Source organism: Scyliorhinus canicula, chromosome 7 (genome assembly GCF_902713615.1).
Source record: "Scyliorhinus canicula chromosome 7, sScyCan1.1, whole genome shotgun sequence".
Taxonomy (NCBI): Eukaryota; Metazoa; Chordata; class Chondrichthyes; order Carcharhiniformes; family Scyliorhinidae; genus Scyliorhinus; species Scyliorhinus canicula.
In genome coordinates this window covers 172,865,307-172,886,331 of record NC_052152.1, presented here as the reverse complement: position 1 = coordinate 172,886,331, position 21,025 = coordinate 172,865,307, and the positions used below count along the sequence as shown (strand labels likewise).

At 47.0% G+C, this 21,025-nt stretch overlaps 1 protein-coding gene across 6 annotated transcripts in view; it reads left to right on the top strand.

The window, feature by feature from the left end:
- The first annotated feature begins 17,554 nt into the window (after positions 1–17,554).
- Positions 17,555–21,025, top strand: part of LOC119969548 (A-kinase anchor protein 12-like) — a 38,103-nt gene continuing 34,632 nt past the window's right edge. For all 6 annotated transcript variants that reach the window (XM_038803306.1, XM_038803305.1, XM_038803302.1 and 3 more), the window contains exon 1: positions 17,555–17,866. In XM_038803306.1, coding sequence (XP_038659234.1) covers positions 17,699–17,866 — 168 coding nt within the window. In that variant the 5' untranslated portion in view covers positions 17,555–17,698. The remainder of the gene's footprint in view (positions 17,867–21,025) is intronic.

Genomic DNA, 21,025 nt, shown 5'->3' with positions numbered 1-21,025 from the left:
ATGCCTACTGTCTACCTCCAACACCTTATCTATTACCTTTTGACTCTCTACCCTCTCATCCTTATCCACCTTTTTCCTTGAATGAGATCACCTCCCCCTTATCACCGCCTTAGCTTCCGAAACCACTGCCTTCGAAACCGCCCCCTGTACAATTTGAACCCCACGTATTCCTCAATTTTTCAATCTTATCACAGAACCCTCGCTCCCTCAACAGCCCCACATCTAATCTCCACCCTGGCCTCTGCACTGCCCCCCCCCCCCCCCGGTCACCATATCCACCCAATGCGGCAAATGATCTGATATCGCAATTGCCGAATATGGCGACCCCTTAACCCCAGCTAACAGCACCTTCCCCACCACAAAAAAGTCAATTCGTGAATAAATCCTAATGGATCAAGGAGGAAAGAAAAGAGTATTCCCGGCTCCCCTGGGTGCAGATACTTCCCAAGGGTTCACCCCTCCCATTTCTGGCATTAGCCCAGCCAACACTTACGCCCACCGCCCCCCCCCCCTGCCCCCCCCCCCCCCCCCCCCCCCCCCCCCCCCGGACGGGACAAGCGAGCGTGGCCGTGACCTGTCCAATCGCGACTCCTGCACCAAATTCCAGTCTCCAGTCTATCAATTTGTATGAATCCAAGTCTGAGATGGCCCCACACACCTTTGCAAATCCTACATCAACCCAGTTGGGACCATACATGCTTACCAACACCACCAGCCTCCACTCCAATGGTGGCATGTCGAGGGGAAATCGCATGCTGGGTGGCTCCTGCTTGAGGCGTGCTTTTAGGAGTTTTAAAGTCCGGTTCTGGGGGAAATTTGCAAATGATTGAATGAAGGAATATACAAGGAAGGCAAAGGACGACAAAACAATTAATAAAAACAGACGTGAAGAAGAGAGGGAGTGAGTGTTCACTGTTGAGTGAAAGAGCTAGCAAGATGACAGAGGCTGGGCTGCTGGGTGGGGCTGCACTTTTCACAGCAGAGAGGATGTCTGAGGTGATGTCTTTGGAGCAGGAGAAGCAGTTTGGGAAGCACATGCGAGGCGTTCAGGAAGGAGATGGCGGTGGCTTTGAAGACGTTGGTGGAGGACACAGTTGCCCCGGTGAGAGTAGCTGTAGCGAAGACATCAGCCGCGGTGAGAGAATAGGGCGAGAAGGAAGCCATGTTGCAGCACAGTGATAAATCACCTTGATAGGGGATGAGCTGCAGAGGGTTGTCGAGGCCAATAAAGGGCTTCGAGCAAAGCTGGAGGACCTGGAGAACCACTCCAGGCGGCAAAATTTGAGGATTGTGGGCTTGCTCGAGGGGGTGGAGGGCTCGAGGCTGACAGAGTACTTTGCCAAAATGTTGGCGGAACAGATGGGGAGGGGGCAGGAGAGGGTACAATTCTAAAAGGGATGCAGGAGGAGAGAAACCTGAATGTATATATCAATGAAGGTTGAGAGTGCAATTAGTAAGCATATAGTATCCTAGGGTTTATCAATAGAAGTTCAATTAAAGTGATTTCTAACTGTAACCCCTAATGGGGCTATTCTAGATCTGGGGCTATGTGGGGTCAGGAACACTTCTCTGATAGTTATCCACACTTGTGTTTAAGGTAGCCAGATCTCTCAAATGCTGGTTTGGGTCTGAAAAGCTGAACTGATTCCCTTGAGGAAAGGAATTGGCAAAAAATATTACCTTCCAGATAAGTGTCCGGCATATCTACATTGACTCTTACTAGTTTTTACAGATGCACCATAGAGAGCATTATATCTAGCTGTATCACAGCTTGGTATGGCAACTGCCCCGTCCAAGACCGTAAGAAACTATAGAGTCATGAACACAGCCCAGTCCATCATGTAAACCTGCATCCCATCCATTGACTCTGTCTACATCTCCCATTGCCTTGGGAAAGCGGGCATCATAATCAAAGACCCCTCCCACCCGGGCTATTCTCTCTTCCAATTTCTTCCATTGGGCAGGAGATACAAAAGTCTGAGATCACACACTAAAAGATTCAAAAAACAGCTCCTTCCCTGCTGTTACCAGACTCCTGAATGATCCTCTTATGGACTGAGCTTATCCCCGTGCACATCTTCTCTACTGAGTAATACTATACTTAGTATGCTCCCCTGATGCCTGTACATATGTATTTACATTGTGTATTTATGCATGTCCTATGTTTTTTTCATGTATGGAATGATTTGTCTGGACGCAGAACAATACTTTTCACTTATACCTCAGTACATGTGACAATAAAATCAAAATCAAATACCGGTCTTTCATAAGCATCAACTAGGTTACAAATATCTCATATTATAAGGGTCTGGGGATCTTTAATAATGTGTATCCTCACTCCAGAGTATACAGAGAGGGGTTCTTGGAGCTGTATACAGAAAATTACATGAGACTACATATTATCTAGCTTAATTTATGAAAGAACCGACATGTAATACACTTTTAAGTGGCTAAGTACATCACAATATTAAGAGATGGAAAACACAATCTTGTTTCTGATATAGAATCCAAAAATTCAACCTCTAAAATATTCCTGCAAAATATCTTGAGAATATTCCTCAAAATCTAAAGTGTTGCTTTAAATTCTGATTAGCAGCTGTCTGCTTAGCAAGTTATCGCTCCTCAATTAAGAGTTGAAATATCTGACTATGCATTTGGCACCTTTACCTTGAGAAGCATTGATGAGGATTTTAGTATTCTTCAATCTTCAATGATCCTATGATACTGTTTTTAACCTGATTGACTCACCTTGTTCAAATGTGCGTGTTACCTCTGGGTTGGTTCATCCCCTTTTCATTATCCTTAAAACTATATAATTGAATGTTGTTAGTAAATTATGTAATTGGGAATTCTCATATCATAAAGTTGAGCTTTTATCTGGTCAAAAATGACTATAATGTCTTACAGTAGTAAAAATCACTAACTTGATTACTGCTTAATGTTATAATGGTATCATATATTTAATAAGGTTCTTACATTTTTACAAAGAATGATCAAATTATTTCCTTTTTTTCCCCCCTTTAGTTGAACTATTTGTTATATGGTTAGCCAGGGGTGAGGGCATCTGCTCCATTGTAAAGGTGATGTGTAATGTTCCATTTTCTTGTGAGTGATCATAAGTGAATTGACATTAGTTCACAAGACATTGTTTTATCTAGTACCAGCTTTTAACAATTTTTTTTCAAACTTACTCCATTAACTGGACATGCTTTATATCACACGTTAATGTCTCAGTACAATTTTATCATTCTTTTGCTGAAAGCTATATTATCAGAATTATGGAATAGACAGTACCTGCAATGTACTTTTTTTTTCTTACAGCTGGTACGCTATCTTCAAAAAGCTTTTAAAGACATTCCAATAGATTTTAGGTAAGGGACATCTGTTTTGTGTCCGATACTGAGATGCTTGCTTGTGCAGAGATATCTGAATGCAAACTTTAACCCTTTTCTGCTTTTTAAAAAAGGACCACTTATCCAGTTAATTTGTATTAATGAGTCCTTTTTCCTAAAGTGCAATATTCTAAATCTACTTATTTATCCACCGAATTAAGTGAAATTTAGATATAGTTATATATATATTTCTTCACACAGTTCTGAGTGCCACATCTTGGGGAAGATGTGAAATCATGGAGCAGAAAGGATTCACGAAAATGGTTCCTGGTTTTACGGAACTTCAGTTACGTGGTGAGATTTGAGAAGTTGGGACAGTTTTCCTCGAAGAGAAAGGTGAGAGGACATTTGATGGACGTATTAAAAATCATGAGGGATCTGGATCAATAGTAACTGGTCCCCACTAGCGTTCGGATCACGAATGAGAGTGTGGAGATTTGAAGTAATTAGCAAAAGAAGCCAAGGTGATGGGGCAAAACGTTTACACACTGGGTGGTTACGGCTTGAAATGCACTGCCTGGGAGTGTGGTGGAGGCAGGTTCAATTGAAGCATTCAGAAAGGAATTAGATTGATATCTGAATGTGCAGGGTCGTAAAAGATGGAATGGCACTAGGCAAGTTGCTCATTCAGAGAACTGCTCCAGACACAATGGGCAGGATGACATCCTGCACTGTAACACTTCTGTAATTCTTTTCTCAGCGCCCTCCTTAACATATTCCGGCATTGTTTGTTTGTGGAGATTGAAATTTTCACCATCCCTTACTGGCTTGGCATATTTTAAAAAAAATGTTATACCCTTTTTCAGCAGTGGAGTTATATTGACAGGACCTCATTGTCCTTTAAAAGTTCCCCTCGATATACTATTGGACACCCTACAACAGGTTTGTTGTTTGAAACACAGAGGGAAAACCCACCTTTAAATTATCTTCCTTAACCTGCTATCACCTTCACATTAAACTTTTATTCTTGATGAACCAAGTCTTTACGTTACGTTCAAAACTTTTTTCCTTATCTGTCCCAGCCGTTTTTCATTAGCTCCTTTGAAATATGCCATCTCTATCCTTCAAATCTACTTTCATTGTTTGTACTTTCCTTTCATCAGTTATTTCATATGATCTGTTCATAAACTGATCATTTTGGCTATCCAGTCTAACTGTTTTAATGTCTTGTCTCTTATCAAGTGATTGAACCATAAGGTGATTCAATCCAAGTGTTCCTGTTTGCACAGATTAATTGATTTCTGCATTTGGGCCGGCATGGTGCTCCAGCGGTTAGCACTGCTGCCTGACAATGCCAGGGTCCTGGGTTCACTGTGTGGAGTTTGTACGTTCTCCCTGTGTCTGCGTGGGTTTCCTCCGGGTGCTCCAGTTTCCTCACACAATCCAAAAATGTGCAGGTTAGGTGAATTGGCCATACTAAATTGCCCCTTGAGTCCACAATGTTAGTTAGGGTACTGGGTTACAGAAATAGGGTGGGGACATAAGTTGGTGTCGGCTCAATAGGTCGAATGGCCTCCTTCTGCACTGTGGTGATTCTATGATTTTATTCCGCAAACAACTTATTTAAATGAAAAGTCAAACCCAGCTTTGTACCATTGATAACCACACTATGGTCAATATTAAGGCTAACTATCATAACCTAAGAATAATCATTCTACTAATTTGTTTCCAGTGAAATTTAAGCAATTTCCAGCAAAAGAAAACTTGCAGGACTAACCTAATCCTCTACCTATTTCAAACTGACCTAAAAGAGTATGCCAGCACCATCACAGACTTCATCAGCAAATGTGTAGAAGACTGCCTGCCAAAGAAAGTAGTACGTACATTCCCCAACCGGAAACTATAGTTTAATCTGGAGATTCACTCCCTACTTGAGGCCAGTCTGAGGCATTCAAGACAGGCGACCCTGACCTATGCAAGAAATCCAGGTACGACCTCCGCAAAGTCATCAGGGACGCCAAGAGACAATACCAGAGTAAGCTAGATTCACAGACTAACGGCATTGACTCTCGTCGGTTGTGGCAAGGCTTCAACGACATAATGGGCTACAAAGCAAAGCTGAGTAGAATCTTCAGCAGCAACGCACTCCTCCCCGATGAACTCGATGTATTCTATGCTTGTTTTGAACAGGAAACCATCAAATCATTGTCAACTGCCCCAGCAGCCTCGGACTCACCCATAGCCACCGTCACAGCTTCCGAAGTCAGATGGGCCTTCTTCAAACCGATCCTGCGCAGACCAACTGGCGGTTGTGTTTGAGAACATCTTCAATATTTCCTTACACCGTTCCGAGGTTCCAACCTGCTTCAAGAAGACCACCATTATACCAGTGCCAAAGGAACCAGGCAATGTGCCTCAATGACCACCATTCGGTGGCGTTGCCATCGATCATTATGAAGTGCTTCGAGAGGTTGGTCATGAGACACATCAACGCCATACTCCCAGAATGCTTTGATCCACTGCAAATCGCATACCGCCACAACTGGTACACAGCAGACGCTATCTCCCTGGCCTTATACTCATCCCTGGAACATCTCGACAACAAGGAGTCCGATGTCAGACTCCTATTCATTGACTACAGCTCTGGCTTCAACACCATAATCCCAACCAAGCTCATATCAAAACTCCAAAACCTAGGACTTGGCTTTTCACTCTGCAACTGGATCCTTGACTTCCTGACCCATAGACCACAAACAGTAAGGATAAACAACGACACCTCCTCCATGATAGTCCTCAATACCGGTGCCCCGCAAGGTGGCGTGCTTAGCCCCCTATTATAGTCCTTATACACATACAACTTTGTGGCAAAGTTTGGCTCCGACACCATCTAAATGTTTCCTGATGACACGACCGTGGTGAGTCGGATCCCGAACAACGATGAGTCAGAGTTCAGGAGGGAGAAAGAGAACCTGTCGCATAGTGTAATGACACCAATCTCTCATTCAACGTCAGCAAAATGAAGGAACTGGTCATTAACTTCAGGATGCAAAGTATCATGTCATCCCTGTCTGCATCAATGGTGCTGAGGGTTGGCAGATGGTTGACAGCTTCAGATTCCTAGGTGTGCACATCACCAACAATCTGTCCTGGTCCACCCACATCGACACTACGACCAATAAAGCACAACAGCACCTATGTTTCCCCAATCAGGCAGCATGGTAGCACAGTGGTTAGCACTGTTGCTGCACAGCGCCAGGGACCCTGCAAAAGTCTGAGAACATGCACTGACAGGTTCAAAAACAGCTTCTACCCGCTGTTCCCAGACTCCTGAATGACCCTCTTATGGACTGAACTAATCTCTTCATACATCTTCCCTACTGAGTAGAACTACATTCTGAGTAGTACTACATTCTGGGTTTGATTCCTGGCTTGGGTCACTGTCTGTGCGTAGTCTGCATGTTCTCCCAGTCTCTGTGTGGATTTCCTCACACAAGTCCCGAAAGACATGCTTGTTCGGTGAATTGGACATACTAAATTCTCCCTCCGTGTACGCGACCAGGAGCCGTAGTGTGGCAACTAGGGATTTTCACAGTAACGTCATTGCAGTGTTAATGTAAGCCTGCTTGTGACAGCGCCAGGGACCCTGCAAAAGTCTGAGAACATGCACTGACAGGTTCAAAAACAGCTTCTACCCGCTGTTCCCAGACTCCTGAATGACCCTCTTATGGACTGAACTAATCTCTTCATACATCTTCCCTACTGAGTAGAACTACATTCTGAGTAGTACTACATTCTGGGTTTGATTCCTGGCTTGGGTCACTGTCTGTGCGTAGTCTGCATGTTCTCCCAGTCTCTGTGTGGATTTCCTCACACAAGTCCCGAAAGACATGCTTGTTCGGTGAATTGGACATACTAAATTCTCCCTCCGTGTACGCGACCAGGAGCCGTAGTGTGGCAACTAGGGATTTTCACAGTAACGTCATTGCAGTGTTAATGTAAGCCTGCTTGTGACACTAATATAGATTATTGTAAGGAGATTCAGCATGTCCACATTGACTCTTACCAACTTTTAAGATGCAGCATAGAAAGCATCCTGTCTGGCTTCATCACAGCCTGTTATGGCAGCTGCTTGTAAGATACTACAGAGTTGTAAACACAGCCTAGGCCATCAAGCAAAACCTCCTTCCATCTATTGACTGTCTACACCTCCCACTACCTTGGAAAGTGGGCAGCACAATTAAAGACCCCTCCCACCCGGATTATCCTCTCTTCCAACCTCTTCCATCGGGCAGGAGATACAAAAGTCTGAGAGCGTGTACTAACAGGTTCAAAAACAGCTTCATCCCCCTGTTACCGGACCCCTGAATGACCCTCTTATGGACTGAAATGATGTCTTCACACATCTTCCCTTCTGAGTAGTACTACATTCTGTGTACTTCACCCAATGCCTGTGTCTCTGTATTTACATTGTGTATTTATGTATGTCCTGTGTTTCTTCATGTATGGAACGATCTGTCTCGACTGTACTGTCATGTGAGTGCCCCTTTAAGAAAGGTTTAGTCTCTTATGTGACTTGTAGCACATTGGGCTGTGGCTGTCAGGTGAGAGGGGTTTTTTTTAGGTTTCGGTTTCAGCTTGACTGCTTTGGCCTGCAGAAGGAGAAAGAAGAGTTTCCTCTGTTTTCCTCAGTTTACATTTAAAAAGCTATTCCAGTAAAGAGCACACTGCTTGTGGCTAACTACCTTGGTAACTTTAAAGATATAGTTGCTTTCTGGAATAAGTTTGAATCTGCTGGTTGGAACTGGATCAGAATTTTCGGAAAAGGACCAGTCCCATTCAAGTGAGAATACAGTGTGCTGGGCCACGCTCTTGAAAAGAGGTATTGGTTTTCATAATACACTTTGGAGTTTCCAAGCCCTGGCCCATAACAGTACTCGGTACGTGTAAAAAATCAAATCCAAATATGTTTATTCTTAACATGCTTCTTATTTCTAACAATGGGGCAAAAATAATTTGCCGCTATCAGGGAGGGTAGTGTTTTCCTGTGATCTTGGACTCTGCAGGTAGAGGAATTTCTCAGAGCTGATCAGGACCTTCTGTGGCATCCAGTATTGATTCCCCAAATAATTTAGGATCTGACAGTGTTATAAATTGGACATTCTTACTCTAATTCTACTTTGTGTCAAATTGCGATACTACACCTCTGTATTTGTGTATTTTGTGTTCGGCCTCTGTTTACAAATGATGGTTTTGTTGGTGTTCCCATGTAATTTTCTTTGGTGATATATCTCTTGCTCCCCTCCTCTTTTTAAACTTTAGAAATGAATGCAGCAATGTTCAGAACACATGTCTATCATGGGAGTTAGTAAATGTGGCTCGAGAGAGTTTGACTCTCATTGATGTTTCGTGATTGAAGAGAGTTGCTGCCTGCTGGGTAATTACACTTCCACTGCAAAATCCATAATTTCAAGTGATCTTATTTTTTTTAATTTGTAGACTCTCCTTGAAATTCACCTTTCAATCCTCCCCGTAACTCCTTTATCTTATCATACTTCTGTGTAGTGTCTTGTACTATTTCTAGATCAAATGTACAAAATGATTTTTTCTTATAGAACAAGCAGTATTAAGTTGTAGCTTAAGAACTCTCCTGTTTTTATGTTAACTTGCTCATTTCATATTGCTTTTGTAACCTCCCTTGCCACATTCCAGATTGGTTCAATGTGAAACTGTTTAGAATCTCTGGTACCAGAATCTATATTTGATTAGGAACAAGCTGAGGCTTTTAGTAAAATGAGCTCTGGCATAAGTGGTGGAATCATTTTTACTGGTAATAGCTCAACAAAACTCTAACATTTATCATGCCATTATTAATAATTTGACACAAATAGATTCAGGGCAGATAAATGTGGCAAAATCTTTAAATTTAATTCAATTTAATTTAATTACTACCTTTCCCACTTGCTTACTGACCAAGACGATGATTTTGGTTTCCTGATGGAGATGCTTTAATCATAGCCTTTCACAAGTTGACAGCTGTAGTAGCTCAATTCCCACAAAATGAATGACATTATTGGTTTGGATTTTACAATCCATATGGTGTGGGTTTCTCCTTTCCTCCTGGTATTTCCAGGTGTCCAGCAACATTGATGTAACTAAGCAAAATTAGTAGTTGATCCCATTGAAGTATTTTCAGTCATCAAACCAGCAAACTTTGACACTGTTCTCCATTGTTATCAACTTACCTGGGATAAACATTTGTTTGTAGTGTTGCTAGACGAAACAGTTTATCAAAACACTCGTTCCTCCAACCCAGCCAACCTGTCTTTACTGCAATTTCCATTCTAAAATTATTTTTGTTTGGACACACACTGAGCAGAACATATTCCTAATGATCAGGTGTGTGAGCTAACCCAAAACAAACCAAGTCTGTTCTGAGTGTGATTAGTGGGGTACACCGGGAATGACCTTGCTATACAACGGCAATCTTTTTTTGGGGGGGGGCATCAGCGGGAGACGCCCCACTGAGATCACACGCAGTTGCATTTCCTGCACTGAAAAATGGCGCCTCGGTTTTCCCCCCTCCCACTCCAACCCCACCTCCTAAGGCCACTGCCAGGCCCGATCCCCAGTGCGGGCAAAATGCCATCTGTGCACCTTCCAAAATGTTGCTATATCAAAACCAAACTCCACATTTGTTGATGATTATTTAACCTAGTTGAAAAATGTTCCACAGGCTTTTCGATACATGCACATCCTCCTGCAGTAACACAGCATCAATGCCAATTTCAGTTGCCTCAACAACCAGTTTAAACTACCATAATTCGATAAACCCAGGGGTCCGACACTCTAAGCACTGTTGGACGCCAGGACTTGAGTCCCAGTCAGATGATGTGTCACTGGGCTCAGTTGTACCATAGTTGCTGGAACTCCAAAGGCAGAGTAAGGGACACGAGCAAGGGATGCCTGCATCACTTCTCTGATTATAAGACTGATTGAGGGAGTCCAAATGCCTTCTGCCTGAGGAGGTTGTTCCAGCATCCGGAGGCAGCCAGGCCAGCATTCTGCAGGGGGCCGCAGTGGAGACTTTGGTGCAGAACTTCTGCCCTACATTGGTGGAGGTCATAACCTCTGTCATGCAGGGCATGAACTCCATATCGGACAGGATGAACTCCATGGTGCAGCCACTTGTGGGCACCCACAGGTGCCAAAAATCCACAGGTTACCAAAATGCAAGACAGGGTTGAGAGCGGGCGTTCCAAGTTTCCCTTCTGCTGCTATTTGGAACACTGTGTTTAAAATCAGCTGCACTCTTCACAGTGTTCTTTGATAGCAGTGAGCATCGAAGTTGACCATCACATTGCTGCCTCTTGGTTAGGTCCAGTGTAATAAAAAGGGCAATTCCAGCTGGAATTGATGCTTGTGGAGAGGATTGCACTTATTCGCGAAGTTCTGCAGAGTTGAATAGTTCACACCTGTTGTTTTGGCTTGAGCATGGTGAGTGGCCACGTGGGCAATGAATTGATACATTCTCAGACATGCATTGGACGCCAGCAAGAACCAGCATCTTTAAGAGGAGTTAAAAAGCAACCCTTTTCTTTTTTTTAAAAATAATTTTCATTCAAATTTTTCAACAACAAATTTTCTCCCAACAGTTAAAGTAAACAAGGTGTAAAACTAAACAGAAACAGAAATCCCCGCCAATACAAAGTAATAAATTAATAACTAATAACAATGCTAGAAAGAAAAAGAAATAGCAAACACGCCGTCGCAAAAACAAACCCCCTTAACAAATCCCGAACCCCCCCCCCCCCCCCCCCCCCCCCCCCGGCCAGGAAATCGAGAAAAGGCTGCCACCGCCGGAAGAACCCTTGTACCGACCCCCTCAGGGCAAACTTAACCTTTTCCAGCCTGATGAACCCGGCCATGTCATTGATCCAGGCCTCCGGGCTCGGGGGCTTCGCGTCCCTCCACTGTAAGAGAATCTTACGCCGGGCTACTAGAGACGCAAAGTGCTGCTAGAGACGCAGTGTACCGGTCTCTCTCGCCTCCTGCACATACGGCTCCGATGCTACCCCAAAGATCGCGAGCCCCCAGCCCGGCTCCACCCTGGAACCTACCACCTTGGTCAAAGTCCCCGCCAACCCCTTCCAAAACCCCTCCAACGCCGGACATGCCCAAAACATGTGGGTGTGGTTCGCCGGGCCTCCCGAACACCTCCCGCACCTGTCCCCCCCCCCCCCCCCCCCCCCCCAAAGAACCGGCTCATCCTGGCCCCAGTCATGTGCGCCCTATGCAGCACCTTCAGCTGAATTAAGCTGAGCCATGAGCAAGAAGAGGACGAGTTCACCCTCCCCAGATCCGCCCACGTCCCGTCGTCAATCTCTTCCCCAAGCTCCTCCTCCCACTTCGCTTTCAGCTCCTCCACCGAGGCCTCCTCCTCTTCCTGCATCATCTGATAAATCGCCGAGATCCTCCCCTCACCGACCCACGTCCCCGAGAGCACCCTATCCTGCACCCCCTAGGCGGTAGCAGCGGGAACTCCGCCACCTGCCGCTTAACAAACGTCCTAATCTGCATATACCTGAAAGCATTCCCAGGGGGGAGGCCCCACTTCCCCTCCAACTCCTTTAAAGTCGCAAACTTCCCGTCGAGGAAAAGGTCCCCCATCCGCCTGATGCCTGCCCTATGCCAACTCAAAAAACCACCATCCATTCTCCCTGGTGCAAACCGGTGATTGCCCCGTATCGGGGCCCACACTGAGGCCTTCACTTCCCCCCTATGCTGCCTCCACTGCCCCCAAATTTTGAGGGACGCCACCACCACCGGACTCGTGGAATATCTTGCCAGGGGGAGAGGAAGCGGGGCCGTCACCAATGCCCCCAAACTCATACCCACACAGGACGCCACCTCCAGCCGCTTCCATGCGGCGCCCTCCCACTCCATCACCCACCTGTGGATCATTGCAACATTCGCAGCACAGTAATACCCACACAGGTTGGGCAACGCCAAACCGCCTGCCTCCCTTCTTCGCTCCAGGAATACGCTCCTCATTCTCGGGGTCTTCCTCGCCCACACGAACCCCAGAATACTCTTATTCACCCTTTTGAAAAAGGCCTTCGGAATCAATATGGGGAGGCACTGGAAAAGAAACAAAAACCTCGGGAGCACCGTCATTTTAACCGACTGGACCCAGCCCGCCAACGAAAGCAGCAGCGCGCCCCGCCTCCTGAACTCCTCCTCCATCTGTTCCACCAGCCTCGAAAAGTTAAGCCTGTACAGGGCCCCCCAGCTCCTAGCTATCTGGACCCCAAAATAGCTAAAGCTCCTCTCCGCCCTCTTCAACGGGAGCTCCCCTATCTCCCTCTCCTGGTCCCCCAGGGGCAACACAAACAGCTCACTTTTCCCCACATTGAGCTTGTAGCCCGAAAAGTCCCCAAACTCCCCAAGTATCTTCAACATCTCTGGCACCTCCCCAGCCGGATCAGCGACGTACAACAGTAAATCGTCTGCGTACAACGACAACCGGTGCTCCTCTCCCCCCCCCCCCCCCCCCCCCCCCCCCCTCGCACAATCCCCCTCCAGTTCTTCGAATCCCTCAGCGCCATGGCCAAGGGCTCAATCGCCAACGCGAAGAGCAGGGGAGACAAGGGGCACCCCCGCCTCGTCCCCCGGGAAAGCCGGACGTCCTCCGACCTCCTCCCATTCGTCACCACACTCGCCACCGGGGAGCTGTACAGCAACCTCACTCAGCTGATGAATCCCTCAGCAAACCCAAACCTCCTCAGCACTTCCCACAGGTAACTCCACTCCACCCTGTCAAAAGCTTTCTCCGCATCCATCGATGCTACTATTTCCGCCACCCCAGCCACCGGCGCCATCATCAGAACATTAAGAAGCCGCCGTATGTTGATGAGAAACCCTCAATTACAACACAGGAGAGAAGATTGGTAATTCAAAGGCTTTAATTACCAGAGAACCGGACAGCTGCCGAAAAGTGTGGTCACAGCATGCTGCCCAGTGAGCATCACCTTGTATACCGTTTCCTGCCGGCGGAGCCAGAGGCGGAGTCCCCCAGGGTTCCAAGCCCGGTCTTAAAGGGCCAATGTATTAAAGGCATGGTACAGTTACAGCAGTAACCGATACCATTCATCACAGTTGAAATTCAGCTGCCTCCCCTTCACAAACCCGGTTTGGTCCTCATGGATAACCATCGGGACCACATCTTCCACCCTTCTGGACAGTACCTTTGCCAACAACTTTGTGTCCACATTAAGGAGCGAGATCGGCCTATAGGACCCACACTGGAGGGGTTCCTTGTCCCGCTTCAGGATCAAAGAGATGATTGCCCTAGACATTGTCGGGGGCAGAGCCCCCCCTCCCTCACCTCGTTCAGTGTCCTTACAAGCAGCGGGCCCAGCAGATCTGAAAACTTCTTGTAAAATTCCACCGGGAACCCGTCAGGTCCCGGCGCTTTCCCTGTCTGCATGCTCCCCAGTGCCTCCATCAGCTCCCCAAATTCGATTGGGGCCCCCAGACCCTCCACCCGCTCATCCTCTACTCTTGGGAACTCCAGCTCATCCAAAAAGCGGTCCATTCCGCCCGCCTCCCTAGGGGGCACCGCCTGGTACAGCCCCTCGTAAAAGGATCTGAACACCCCATTGATGTCCCTGCCACCCCGCACCAAGTTCCCTCCTGCATCTGTGACTCCCCCTATCTCTCTAGCTGCCTCCCGCATCCGGAGCTGGTGGGCCAGCATCCAACTTGCCTTCTCCCCATACTCATATACCGCCCCCTGCGCCCTCCTCCACTGCGCCTCCGCCTTCCGGGTGGTCAGTATATCGAACTCCGCTTGGAGACTGCGCCACTTCCTCAAAAGCCCCTCTTCCGGGGCATCCGCATATCTCCTATCCACCCTTACCATTTCCTCCACCAGCCTCTCCCTCTCGATCCTCTCCCCCTCCCCCCCCTCCCTGTACGCCCGAATGGATATAAGCTCCCCTCTAACTACTGCCTTCAGCGCTTCCCAAACCACCCCAACTTGCACCTCCCCGTTGTCATTGGCTTCCAAATACCCCTCTATACCCCTACTAACCCGGCCACACACTTCCTCCTCTGCCAGAAGCCCCACATCTAGCCTCCATAGCGGGTGCTAATCCTTCCCCTCCCCCAGCTCCAGGTCCACCAAATGCGGAGCATAGTCAGATATGGCTATCGCTGAATACTCCGCCCCCACCACTCTCGGGATCAGCGCCCTGCTGAGAACAAAAAAGTCAATCCAGGAATAAGCCTTGTGAACGTGGGAGAAAAAGGAGAACTCCCTACCACCCGGCTTCAAGAACCTCCAAGGGTCTACCCCTCCCATCTGACCCATGAACCCCCTCAGCACCGAGGCCGCTGCCCGCCTCTTACCTGTCCTAGACTTCGAGCGATCCTGAGCCGGATCCAACACCGTATTAAAGTCCCCACCCAGGTCCGGAATCTGGCTCAGCATGCGCTGCATGAAGCCCGCATCGTCCCAGTTGGGGGCGTACACATTGACCAGAACCACACGCTCCCCCTGAAGTCTACCACTCACCATTACATATCTACCTGCACTGTCCACCACCACATTAGATGCAACAAACGACAAGCTCTTCCCAACTAAGATCGCCACCCCTCGATTCTTCGCATCGAGCCCCGAGTGAAACACCTGTCCTACCCAGCCTCTTCTCAGCCTCACCTGATCCGCCACCTTAAGGTGCGTCTCCTGGAGCATAGCTGTGGTGCTAACAATTGCACTCAAAGACGAGAGACATGTACAATCGAGGCTTTATTGCTGTGTGATGCTATTTCTCCGGCTGCAACTGTAGACTAGGGTCTGAGTGACTCACACGCATATTTATACACAAGCTCCCTGTGGGCGGAGTTAGCCGGCAGGGGCTTACCGGGGGAATCTGTATTACAGGTACAGCCATACATCCCCCTACTGCAAGTATGCATATCTACAGTGGTTATCACCACAATAGCTACATCTGCCCCCAGCCCCCTCAGGTGTGCCAAGACCTGGGACCGCTTCACCGGTCCATTCAGCCCCCTCACGTTCCATGTGACCAGCCAAATCTGGGGGGTCTTCCCCCTCCCTCTGCGCCGATCAGCCATAGCTCTCCCATGGCTCACCACATGCCCAGGAAAACCCCCAGGCCCATTCCCCACAGTGGCAGACCTCCCTCCCATCCCCCCTTCACCAGCCATTTCCCTACGGCCCCTGCAGCAACAACCTGGTACCACCCCCCTACTCCCCCCCCCCCCCGAGTCTCCCCCCCCCCCCCCCGAGCTAGGGCCCCTCCCTGGCTGCGTAACCCCAATCTTTGCACTACGTCAGCCAACTCCTGCTGATCCAGGCTACCCCCGCAATACCGACGACCCCACCCCCGATGCAACACCACCACCAATCTCCCCTCCTAGTGCCGGCCCTGCCCCTAACTCCTCCAGCGCGGGAAGAAAGCTCGCGCTTCCATCCCGAACCCCGACCCCCCAGCCCAACATGCGGGAAAAAGACGGGCACATGACCCAGCGGGACCGCGAACAGCTCCCCAACCCTCCACCAGTGGAAAAAAACTAAAAAAGCACCACAGTAAATAAATAACAGCCCCAAAAAACGAAGAAGCAGGGCAACAAAAAAGCAACATCAAACATAGCCATTAAAAACGAAAGGATACCAAAGAGGACAAAGCCTCCGGACAATGTACATCATTCCCCAGCCCCCCCAGTCCTCAGTTCGAGTCCAATTTCTCTGCCTGGACAAAAGCCTCCGGAGAGTCAAAGTAGAGCTGGCGGTCCTTGTAAGTGACCCAAAGGCGAGCCGGCTGTAACAGGCCAAACTTCACCCCCTTCCTGTGAAGCGCTCCCTTCGCCCGATTGAAGCCAGCCCTTCTCTTCACCACCTCCGTGCTCCAGTCCTGATAGATCCTAATGTCCGCATTCTCCCACCTGCTGCTCCTTTCCTTCTTCGCCCATCGCAGCACGCACTCTCGGTCAATGAAGCGGTGAAAGCGGACCAGCACCGCCCTAGGCGGCTCATTCGGCCTTGGCTTCCTCAACAGCACTCAATGGGCCCCCTCCAGCTCCAAGGGTCCTTGGAACGACCCCGCGCCCATTAACGAGTTCAACATCACAACCACGTAGGCCCCCAAATCCGAACCTTCCAGCCCCTCCGGGAGGCCCAAAATCCGCAGGTTCTTCTGACGGGAGCGGTTGTCCAACTCCTCCATCCTTGCCAGCCATTTCTTGTGAAGCGCCTCGTGCGACTCCACCTTCACTGCTAGGCCCAGGAGCTCAACCTCGTTCTCCGAGGTCTTTAGCTGTAGCTGCCGGATCTCTGCAGCCTGAGCCGTCTGGGTCGCCATGATCTTGTCCAGCGAGGCCTTAAACGGTTCCAGGATCTCAGCCTTCAGCTCCCTGAAGGAGTGCTGAAGCAGCTCCTGCTGCTCCCGTGCCCACTGCTGCCACGCTGCCGGTTCCCCGCCCGCCGCCATCTTGTTTTCCTTGCCTCGCACCTTTCTCTGCTTCAAAGTCGATTTTCTGACCGCTCCGCTCCTGGTCCAGCCCATCCACCGGCAGCCAAGCACAGTGGCCGTGTTCCCACCCGGGGAAAAGTCGAACCAGCGCCCTTAAAAGAGCCCGAAAGTCCAAATATTGCGGGAGCTACCGAACGTGTGGCTTAGCTCCACATCACTGCAACCGGAAGCCAGCAACCCTTTTCTTCTTCAGCATTCCAGAATAGATTACGCTAGAAAGTGTAGGATTTTAGAAATCTGGCCAAATTAATGCTTATGGAATCGTAGAAGCCAGATTGGCAGTGAAATCTGCAGTATATTGCTTTTAAACTAAAACTGATCAAGAAATGGACATTTAAACTGGGCAATGTATTTTGTAATTAATCAACTGAAAATACGCAAATTAATAGCAGATGTACAGCACAGTGAAATTCAAGTGGTGACCAATTCAATTTGTATGAAAACAACTTGTACTTTTGCACTATAAATAAGTTTTGTCTTAGACCAGTAGGCCTGTAGAGTCACGAACTTAAAACTGCTATGTTCCCTAGTGATATGAATGGAAGTAACATGAGCAGAGTGCTGGTTCTTCCACAAGATTCTAGACTTTTCATATATGGGCAATGGCATGTCTTCTTGCACAACACATGAGGCCAGCAATTTAAATTTAAACACAATGACAGATCGGTGTTAAACAGCAATGTACCGTGAAGCTGTCAATTCTCTCTCCTGCTCTTGCTTAAACTATTTTCTAATGGAAAGAATCTGAGAAAACAACGAGAATATCCTGCAATTCAGTTCTGAATTCTTTCTGAAATATCTGTTTCTGACATGTCTATCCCGATGGAATATAGTTCAATCTACAGAGATTCACAAACTATGGATAACCTGGAGAAGCAGCTGATTTGCCCAATATGCTTGGAAATGTTTACCAAACCTGTTGTAATCCTGCCCTGTCAGCACAATCTGTGCAGAAAATGTGCGAATGACGTCTTTCAGGTAAAAGATGTGTTCAAATGTAAAAAACCTGTGTAAAACTCGCAGCTTCCTAGGAGTCGGGTATATTTCAGCCTTAGTTAAAACCGCTCCAGATGTAAGGAACCAAAAGCAAACCACTCCATAAAATATGTACAGACTTACTTGTAGGGGTGGACGGGGGGAAACATTGTTCAAACAACAATTGTATTTTATTGCAAGCAGTTTGCTCTATCCTCTGACAGAATGGCAATTTGGAATTATTTCAGTTCCACTCAATTCTGACAGCAATTCAATACTGATGGACCTTAAAAGAGTAGACAAAAGTTTTACTTTTCAATATTCAGATATATCACACATGTTATGATAGGCAATTAATTATTTTGAAGGACAATATATTTTTTATAGCATTTCAAGCTTGCTTTATATTAAATGAGTGAATATGGTTTGAAATATGTCTAGCTCTAGTCTACAGAATGTATTGTGTCTCTTTTGAAATAATGAAATTGAAAAGAACTTGTGAGTTTTGAGGTTAAAAAGCACCCATGGAGCATGTGATGTTTCCAAAATGGCTACCATGTTAATTGAAAAAGCAAGAGAGATAATGGCACTGGTAACTATAGCGCAGTCAGCTTCATGGTAGTTGGTAAACTTCTACATACTATAAAATAATTGCTTGAAAGAACCTGGGCTAATAAATTACAGCCAACATGGATTTGTTATTAAAAACAGAAAATGCTGGGAAAACTCAGCAGTTCTAGCAGCATTCTGTGGAGAGAGAAACATAGTTAACATTTTGAGCCAGCATGGCTCCACTTCAGAGCTGGACAGTTCGCTAACGTGAGCTCTTCAAAGTAATGAGGGTTGACATTTATATGGATTTTCAATACGTGTTCGATAAAGTGTGCGAAGTCTAGGCCCATGGGCTTCAAAGGACATTGGCAGTGTGGATAGAGAATTGGCCATGGGATGTGTGTTTATCAAACTGGAGAGAAATATGCTCTGTTGCCCCAGGGGGGCTATTAAGGCCACAGCTCTTTTTGATTGCATGGTGATGTTTTGGACTTGAGTATAGGAGGCAAACTTACAAAGATTGTAGAATCCACAAACTGGAAATGTAATTAACAGTAAGGAAGATTGAATCTTAGGTACATACTCTACTACGATGTGTAACTATCTTAAAATCCTGGTGAGAACTTGTGTTTCAATCCTTTGCAAGCATTTAACTTCAATATTTTCCAAATCAAACCCTGCTGAATGATTTACTGTTTGGATCATTTGATCCTTCCAAATTGCAGAATTTTGGAAAAAGGAAGTCCTTAAATGCTGGAAGATCTCCTGTGGCCGCACCTTTTGTTTCTTATTACATTATACACTCACAAAAATGATTTTCGTGGTATTTTTAAATAAAATAACTAGTTCCAATTTTTTTTTTTGAACTAGGTCACATTATTGACTATATATAATGTGTTTATATTATTCAAGCCAATTTTGCAATCCCTGATAAAATTGTTGCTGGGAGCAAAGCCAGAATCTGGGTGGAAGCAAGGTGGACAGTTGGCTTTGCCAAGTTTGTGACATCAGCTCTTGTAACTATTTTAATCGGCTCCCTGCATAGGTCCCAGGAGTACAGAAAGTTAGCTGGTTGCAAGTGGGCTGAACAGAAATTAAGCCCGGTGGAAGTAACCCTGGAAACTTTCAACACTAATTCCAGATCCTCTGAGTTCTGATGGCCATCAGGTCAAACAATATCAAGGAAACTTCGAGTGATCGACATGTATTTCTCACGTATCCACCTTACTCCTGGCCTACCAGCTCCCATCATCCCCCGTTCTCAAATAACAAATCTCTTTTGAGGATGCCAAAAAGGAAACAAAGGCACAGAAAATTATTTTGGTAGCGTGGTAAGTGTGCTTCCTGCTCCTGACGGTGTGTTCACAATGTTCTATGCCTATTTACACAGAGGGTAGTGGGTGCCTGGAACTCGCTGCCGGAGGAGGTGGTGGAAGCAGGAACAACAGTGACGTTTAAGGAGCATCTTGACAAATACATGAATAGGATGGAAATGGGCATGGTCGGCGCAGGCTTGGAGGGCCGAAGGGCCTGTTCCTGTGCTGTACTTTTCTTTGTTCTTTGTATCGTAAAGAGAAACCCGATGGTATCACTGCTTAAAAAATATATATTTAATGGGGTGTTTGCATCACTGGCAAGACCAGCATTTGTTGCCCATCCATAATTGCCCCAGAGAAAGTGGTGGTGAGCCATTTCCTTGAACCTCTGCAGTCCATCTGGTCTTCAATTTCTTCTACAATACCATCTTGAATTGAAACGAGACCATCATTCCTCCACTGTTGCTGTGTCAAAGTCCTGGAACTCTACACCCTCCTCCCCAACCAACAGTGCTGTGGGTGTAGCTGGCCAACCTAGACTGCAGCTGCTCAAAAATGCAGTTCACCACCCACTCAGGAGTAACTAAGGATGGCCAGGAAATGGTGCCATTGCAAGTAGCCCCCATCTGCCATGAACAAATATAAAAATAAACTATTTTGTGTCATCTGCAACTACTGCTACTCTATTTGGGATGGATGAAGAACAGGTGTTGCTGTCAAAATGGGCATCTTCTTAAAGTACTGTGAGCTACCGAGAGCAGCAGAATCTCTTCCTCCATCACCATCAAGTTGCACAACCAATCTTGTACACTGGGAAGTGCAGACGAATGTGGCAGGAGCAGGTATAATTTAAAATGATGTACCAATTCAGTGAGGTTATAGCAGAACATTACCTGTAACCAGAGACCGAATGATTCATACTCCAGATCAGAAGTGGCTGAGTGAATGAACACCGGTTTCCACTTCCGGTGAAGGGGATGTGCTGAGCGGGTGCAGGAAAGGTGGCTCTCCTTCAGGAACTCAGAAAGTCAGCACTTCTGGCACAACAATAGGCCACTAATACTATTGAACCCCCCCCCCCCCCCACCTTCCAAGACAACTACCAAGAAATGCCTAGGATTAACTCTAGGGCCCCACAGGACAGTAGAGCTAGCAAAGGCCTAGAGAGGAGGAATAGGACATTTGCGAGGACGCTGGGTGAGTTGGAGCTAGCAACACCCGTGCAGGCTGTGTCGTTGGGAGCAATGGACCCCTGGAGATTCAAGTACTCAAAGCAGAAAGGGTTCTCCTTCTT